The 8,280-nt window shown below is 37.4% G+C and overlaps 1 protein-coding gene across 4 annotated transcripts in view; it reads left to right on the top strand.

Moving 5' to 3' along the window:
• Positions 1-631: 631 nt before the first annotated feature.
• Positions 632-8,280, top strand: part of LOC306857370 (paired box protein Pax-2a-like) — a gene marked incomplete at both ends in the record, with an annotated part of 29,625 nt that continues 21,976 nt past the window's right edge. For 3 of the 4 annotated variants that reach the window (XM_079397284.1, XM_079397283.1, XM_079397285.1), the window contains 5 exons: positions 638-680; positions 1,920-2,085; positions 2,984-3,181; positions 6,200-6,279; positions 7,465-7,584. In XM_079397284.1, the coding sequence (XP_079253410.1) occupies positions 638-680; positions 1,920-2,085; positions 2,984-3,181; positions 6,200-6,279; positions 7,465-7,584 (607 nt within the window). Of the gene's footprint in view, positions 681-1,919; positions 2,086-2,983; positions 3,182-6,199; positions 6,280-7,464; positions 7,585-8,280 lie in introns of all 4 variants that reach the window. The other variant, XM_079397286.1, reaches the window with a different exon arrangement.

Here is an 8,280-nt window from a genome sequence, read left to right as displayed (position 1 = left end):
CAGAGGCGCCGAGTTTCTCCCTCCCCTTTTGGAGTGACAGGCGGATGGAGCTTCATCTGAGCGAATCACAAAGTGCTGGAATCTACTGCCTTTGTCTGATACACTCATCCATAGTGGCGAAACTGAGTCCGCGTAAAGGAGGGGGCTGGAGCTTTTACAAACCAACACGAGTGACCCAAGTCCTTCAGTCCCGGGCCGTGCGCGCGTGCGAACGCATCGTGTTGTTACCGAGGGAAAGCTGGGCACAGGAAACCCGCAGTCTCCAATGGTTCTGCTATCTGTCATCCATGCGCAGAACCCAAACCCGGCAGCCCCGCACCTGCTAACCGAGACCACCGGGATATAAGAGATACTAACACGCGGATGGATGGGACGAAGGCTGGAAAACGAGTTCTGGGGAAAGCATGCGTGCTGAAAACATTTAAGCATCTATTGCTCTGAGAGCACTTTGTTCTGACCTAGAACGCACGGTCATGTCTGACACCTGACAAATCCTGCGTCCATTTGCAACTTTCCGAAGTTCCCCTCTCCTCGGCTGGATTCACCTTACATCTTCTCCGTTTCTTTCAGTTGTTCTGTGTGTAAGAAAGACGAGACGGCGACTTCAGTTGATTATCTGTCCTTTCTCTGTTATCCGATGGATATTCATTGTAAGGCAGACCCCTTCTCCGCCATGCACCGTGAGTTACACTGGAGTTTATCTGGAGAATGTCTTTCACATTTGAGCCAATTAAGATCCTCACTGGAACAGGAAATTATTAGGCTTTCGGATTAAAAAAGAAAAAAAAAAAATACACTGCATTTAGGGAAAATAAGATAATACATCAATCAATATAAAACAGAAACATTAAAGAACTCGGTTAATTATCGAGATTAATATGCCTGCGTGTGGTTGGTGGTGGAAATTAAAGGATGCGTTTTTTGCATTATTTTTTACAAAAAATAAAGTGAATGCAATGAATAAAAAAGACCAAAATATCGATAATACTGAGAAAATTCCACTTCGATTTAAAGTAGTAAATATTCGTGATTTTTCAAAGCAAAAACTGTAAATTTGAAAACATAAGACTGCTAAATGCTTCTGCATCAAGCTTTGGACTTTTAATTGAATTAAAATGGAATCTTTTAAGAAAAACAATCAATTGAGAATAACAATATGTAACGCGATCAAACAAAACTGTTTAATAATTTATATCTAGGGAATGAAAACAATAAATGCTCGTGTAATTGAATCGCTCACCTACGAGTAACAAACCCCAGTGTTGGTTCAACAACCAGGACAGGAGTTTAATGTGCATCACTAGAAAACATATAGACGAAAATAAATGTTCATTTTTTCGATCCTATAAAGAATTTGTGAAACGCTTAAAAATGCTACTGATAGTCATTCTATTTACGCAACTGTTTGGATTTAGAGATACAATATATACAAAATATATATTTATATTTACGAATATATATATTTATATATATATAAAATTTATATATTTCTTTTTCTATAATAAATATAAATGTATATGCATATAATAATATATTGCAAAGTTTAAAATTATTATAGAAAATAAAATGTTGTAATAATATTATTATACTAATAATATTGCAAATGAACTAATATAATATAATATATGTTTGTGCATGTTTTCGCTGTGTATGATATCTACAAACGAAAATAAAGCAGGTCGGTTATGCAGAATTATTTTTCATTTGCGTTTGTTTATTCAGTGACTTGATGTGAGTACAGTCAGGGATTCATTAGCACAAAGTGCGTTTGATTGCAATTAACCTTTCTTGCGTTTTGGAACTCGTGTGTGGCCGTACAGAACGCGTCTTTTGTTAATTGGGCGAATGTGACGTGCGTCACTGACGGGCTGTATGTAATGTTATGTTCTGGGTGTTTCTTGCTGTTGTCTCCGGTATAGGGCACGGGGGAGTGAACCAGCTGGGGGGGATGTTCGTGAACGGAAGGCCTTTACCTGACGTCGTGCGCCAGAGAATCGTGGAGCTCGCGCATCAAGGGGTCCGACCCTGTGACATCTCCAGACAGCTGAGGGTCAGTCACGGCTGCGTCAGCAAGATCCTGGGCAGGTGAGACCCTACAACATGAGATTTACTCAGTGCGAGACGCCCAATTGAAGAACAACGCAGCAGTTGATGCTTTTAACCTTCACTAATTTTCAATCAGATTTTAGAAGTATTAACGTAGTCTCCCAATTAATGAGCTCTCAACACACTGGATGAATAATAATTTGAAAATAATTAGCAATATGCTGCAATAGTTTTAGTTTGCATGACGAACCACCCCACATACTGGCAAAGAAAATGAATTGAAATCATATACTCTAGCGCAGGGTTGAGAATTTTTCCCGATTATTACCCAATTTGAAATCAACTAAACCAAATTAATCACTTGAGCTAAAGATCCATGATTTTAATTATTATCTTCCCAAAAACGGGTTTCCATCTCAGACTATGCAAATCCAAAAGTGCTTTAAATGCCTCTTTCATACAGAAAACAAAGCCAAAAAATGTATTTCGGTCATACGTGCTTAAAAATCAAGTATTTGACTAATGATTCGAATGCTTTTAAATGATTCATTATTAAAATAAAATTAATTTGCTAGTTCAGGCTGTTTCAGAAAGGTCAACAACCAATGAGCTTGCTCATTCATTGCCTGCCCATTTTATAATGGATTTAATAATAAATTGATTTATTAATTTATTGATTTTAGCTTATTGTAGTTTGGTCATCACAATATAGAATTCCGTTTCAAATAGATTTTTTCATTTTAGATTAATAAGTGGGTAACTAAAACAGATGGGCTGTTTAATGTCCTGCTGCGCAAAATTTTAAATTAGTATTCTAATCATATGATAATTTCCTACTTAAGTAGCTTAGATAAAACATTTTCATGGCTTTGCTAGCACGCATCTGTTGTTGATTGTCATTAGGTTATGAAAATCAGATTTACACGTGTTTCTGCAGATATTATGAGACTGGCAGCATAAAGCCTGGAGTCATCGGAGGATCCAAACCTAAAGTGGCCACGCCGAAGGTGGTGGATAAAATAGCGGACTATAAACGCCAGAATCCCACCATGTTCGCCTGGGAGATCCGGGACAGGCTGCTGGCGGAGGGCATCTGCGATAACGACACCGTCCCCAGCGTCTCCTCCATAAACAGGTGAGGAAACCCAGTCATTTATCAATAACTGATATGCCAATAATTCAGTCTTTTTCTGAGATAAAACAACGTTTTTCTAGTTTCCGACCAGACGTTTTTAACCATATAGCCTCTGTGTAAATCTGCAATAAAGTTATTTGATAATAGTCTATTTGTGTTTCGTCCCGATGACTGATCTCACCTGAAGGTGGTCGAGAAGAGGACGGTTGCTATGGTTACCAGCTCAGGTGAAAGAGCAAACGCTTGTTGACCAACTTTTAATCGTAGCTTTTAAACCTTTAAATTGAATTAAACCTCAAATATTTTAAACTTACCTATAGCCTATTTAAATGCAAAACTAATTCATTTGACGCCCATCGATTATAAAAAATAATAATAATAAAAATACTTTATATAAACTTTAATCGAACCGTTCTTTCTATTTTACCCTGATTCGTTGAGGGACAAAAATAGAAATGCTCTGAAATTCATTAGGCTTATAGTAGGCTAATTATCATATATTTTGGTTAATATTAGGCTGTCCATTGTTGCAGTATAAAGCTCTGTTCTGTGGCTTTGCCGGTGGTCTTGTGGATGAAATTCAATCCCCTGCTTCAAACCACCTCAACAATGACAGACTGAAGCTCTACAATCTCATCTGACCGTGAAAACCGATCAATGACCGGCGATCAGACCTGCTAAAAGAGACACAGAGCTGCTCCATTACAGTTTATACCGATATTTATCTGTTCCTTCTATTCTCCAAAATAATCTATATTAAGAAGAAGACTGGAGTTTTCATATTTCATCATTTTCAGATTCCCAAATTAACAAAATCAAGATTAGAGACTAAATTGCTTATTTGTGTATAAATTAATAGTCTAGAAAATACATTCTTAATGAGTAAAAACGGCTGTGAAATAACGAAAGTGGTGTTTTTTTTTCTTTATAACAATTCACAAGGTTATATTCTTGACATTTTTATTTTTGTTCCAACTGGAGTAATGATCGATATTATGCCACCCAGCCTACAATATATGGGAAACCTGCAGCATGCATAATCCATAATCCAATATGATCCTATTTACATCCTTAAAATGCTGGTTTAGGGTGGTGTGTTAGACTTGTGTGGAAAATCAAACCGGTAAAAAGAAGCAGTGAGGCGCTGAACTTTGGTTAAGATTCACTCTTCCATAAAACCAGACTCTGCATTACATTTTAATGAGTTGATGGTGAAGAATAGAGCGCCTCACACAACAGAAGAGAAGGCTAGAAAAAATTCATTTCATGCCTCATGGTCACCTAAAAAGGTCCATTTGAACGCCTTTTGACATGAACTTGTGAGATAAATGCAAAATGTACGTTAATGTAATTACCCAAGCTTTTAAATGTCTGTAAAATCCAGTTGAAGTCAGTTTTTGAAACAGGAAACAGGTCTTTGTTTATGAGGGGAATTAAAATATGAATGCAGGCAAAAGTGACTCCTTTTAAAGACTGTATTAGCAAAAGCTTAACTTTAATGAAACACAATTTATTCCACCTTTGCGTCTGTTTGTAGCTAACAGTATGTTGATATACGTATGCATGAAGCAATGTATGGATTGTTAAATAAGGATTATTGAATAAATCTAAAACCAAGCTGAATCTGTTAATATAAGATAAAATAATTTGGGAATTCTGATAAAAGTCAGCTTGCAACTTGCAAAGAAGAGTTTGCGGATGCATTAAGTTGTGGTGTACAATAAGATAATCAGTTGCACCAGCAACATCTTGTGCTTTATTCATTAAAGCAAAATGTTGCATGAAATAAAAAAGCCCTATAGTCATGTGTGCACTGAGCCCGGGCCTGTTGACAGTGAGAGGTTTATGTTCAGACTTGCAACACTTTTCTTTAACATACATTAATAAGTGTTACAGACAAGTGTCTCCACAGCCAACAAGTGACAGCACCGAAACCGCCAGACTTATAAAAACCTCCTCAACGGCGCTCAATATTATTGATTCACATGTAAAGCAATTTTAATATTTCTTCCGAGGATTTTCAGACACAACCCAGATATGAATTCACTCTTCCAAATGACTTATTCGATAACAGAAACATAGATTGTGGATAAAGTCTGCAGATTTATTCTCCCCAGGCCATGCGAGAGGGTCAAACTATGGTTTTAAAGAGAGAAATGAAATATAATATTGATATGTTGTCACTGCACAGTCTTTCCATTCTCTGTTTCAATGCCCCGAGGATACATCCTTAAAGCTGATGTTTATTTCCGCAGATATCAATATTAGCAGCACACTCATTTTAATGGGAATGAATTTGCTCTTTGAATAGTATCCGCAGTCTATTCTAAATATTTTTACAATCAATAATCTTCATGGGGCATGAAATAAAAAATACGTCACACAAAAAAAGGCATGGTTTTTGCATGCAGCACAAAGGTGGCTTCCAGTGCATTTGTTTGCATGTGTCTGCTGAAACAGAAGCAGTGCCACTGGTGATGAATAGATCTAAAGTTTACAAATGAGCGTGACAGCGGGCCTTTTTCCCAAAGTGCCGTTCAGATTAACAGAATCAAATGCTGGCGTAAGCTTGTACACCGCACTGAGCAACTATTGCTTTCCTGTCACATATAATTTATAGCTTTCCATTTGCATCCCGGTACCCATGTGGCTAATTCAGAACTTTTTATCCTAGAGAGTCTAGATCAATAGAACCTCATCCACGTTAGAACCCAGCCTGAGGCTCTCCTCAGGACCGAAACACAAACACACACACACACGCGATTATCGAGGTGAATTGTTGTGATTTCATGCTTTGTTTGCAAGATCACTCAAGGCAAAAGAGCTCCTTAAAGGTACAGCGAGTCTGCTTCTCGCTCAGCTAAACGGGATCTGAGCATCTGCGGTTATCCGTTCTGTCTGCTCAGAGATATATAAAGTAAATCTGAGATTATCAGAGAGAGACAGACGGACAAAGCGAGGCACACTGCATTGGCTCTGGAGTTCCATGTGAGTGAATGTACTTTATTTACTGTGCAGGATCATTCGGACGAAGGTTCAGCAACCGTTTCACCCCTCACCAGATGGGACGTCTCTTTCCACCTCAGGACACACTATAGGTAAGATAACATCATTAACTCCAGGGGCCATCTTTGGACCTTTGTGGACAAGGTCATCCCTCCAAATCAAATTAAGGGCCAAAGCTTTCTGCTCAGAGCTGGATATTACCTGCATCTGGAGCAGATGACAGAAGAAAAAACACAATCAGATGCCTTCCTACTATGTCATAGTGGTTTAGTTCAAAAGTACAGATGCACACTAAACTTTTATCATCTTTTAATTGGTTGCATGGCCCTGCATCATATATTCTGAATGAAATCCACTACTTTTTTCTAACTAATTTTGAGGGGCTGAGTCCCATTTTTCAAAATATGATGCATCTCCTAGCATTTTTGCTTTGTAAGTTGCCAAAGTCAGTTGTATTGTCCCATAAACATCAGAAAAACAACCATAAAAAAATGATTTCTGTCTTCCTCTGAGCCAGATTACAACTGTTTGTTTAATTCTTGGCCCATTTTTATACATATGAATGCTTCTGGAAAGTATTTTATGCCTAATCCATTTTTTTTCCACTTCTTTGCAGATTGTAATTCAAAGTTTTCATTTAGTATACTTCTTTTTTTAGTCGACTGCTTTTGTTATTGTAATAAGTGCTTTAATTTATATCATTTGAAAAAATATTTATTTTGCGATAAACTGTATGAGATGGAAAGTTTTATTGGCATTTTTGAACTCAGCATCATCAAATTTGGTAATATTAGACATTTTCTGCACACCAGCATAAATAATTAGCAGAGTTATAAATCATATACAAATCATATAAAGTGTAGGGGAAAATTCTGAGACAACAGTGAAATGTAAACCAGGGAATAAACACTCAATGGCATAAAATAACGAAGACAAGATTATGCACATTTTATGTGACTAATCAAATACAGGTAAATTAGTAACATTAATTATGTGACAGACGATCAGATTTTCTTGCTTTCATTGAAGTTTAAGATACTCTCAAATCATGCTGGAGAATGTGATCATCAACTTTTTATTCATGACGCTCCAGTCCTGCTGTTATTATGCAAAAGACAGTTTGTGTTAATTTTGTGTTCATGCTTATAGTATAATTTGCAATAATGTGCATTAATGCAAAATAATCCCAAGAGATAAGTGATTCTAAAGTGATGTTGTATACATGGGAAGAGTTTCCATCATCTACCTTCTCTCTCGCTCTCTTTCACTCTTTATAGTCCCCAGCACAGCATCTCCTCCAGTCTCCAGCTCCTCCAATGACCCTGTGGGCTCCTACTCAATCAACGGCATTCTGGGAATCCCTCGCTCGAATGGAGAAAAGAGGAAGAGAGATGCTGGTAAATCTGCGGTTTCTCTCTCATTCACATTCTTTTGGAGGACATGCAGAAAAATATTCCTGGAGCCATGCAGGGCCATAACAATAGAATTTATTATTATTATTATTATTATGGCTATTATTAGTCATAGTTTTTAATATTTATTTTCAATGCATATTGTTACATTTTATTATTTCTATTTTTATTTATCTGTTCATAAGCGAGCATATGAGGTGTATATTTGGATAAGCAGAAATTCCTGGTATCTGATGACTTGGACTGTCCACTGTGCTTTTATATTATGCATTCACAGTCAGTTTTCTGTTTAAATCTACTCTTTATTTTTGGGCATATAATATTCAGAACAGATTGCCCTTGAATGTGTAATGATTGGGTGCAGTATTTATCAAGTGTGTGACTCAGAGCGAGGCAGAGAGGGGTTTGATGTGGTGATGTGACCCCCACAGGAGCCCCCTGTTATTAATCTGCACTGCAGTGATTAAGAGAGCTTTGGTAATTACATGTCAAGATGATGTAGCCAACTAACAAACTCAGTCAAACAAGAGCGACAGTCTTAAGAGGACATTTAGCTCAAGGACCTCTCTCTCCCTCTTTCTCTCTCAAGGCGCTTACTTTGACTATCGGTACGTCTGGTCAACAAGGATTCAGCAAGGATACATTAAATTGGGGTGGTGATGGCGCAGTGGATAAGACACA

This window comes from Barbus barbus (assembly GCF_936440315.1).
Source record: "Barbus barbus genome assembly, chromosome: 38".
NCBI lineage: Eukaryota > Metazoa > Chordata > Actinopteri > Cypriniformes > Cyprinidae > Barbus > Barbus barbus.
Note: the sequence above shows the minus strand (reverse complement) of the source record. Positions and strands in the feature narration are given on the sequence as shown.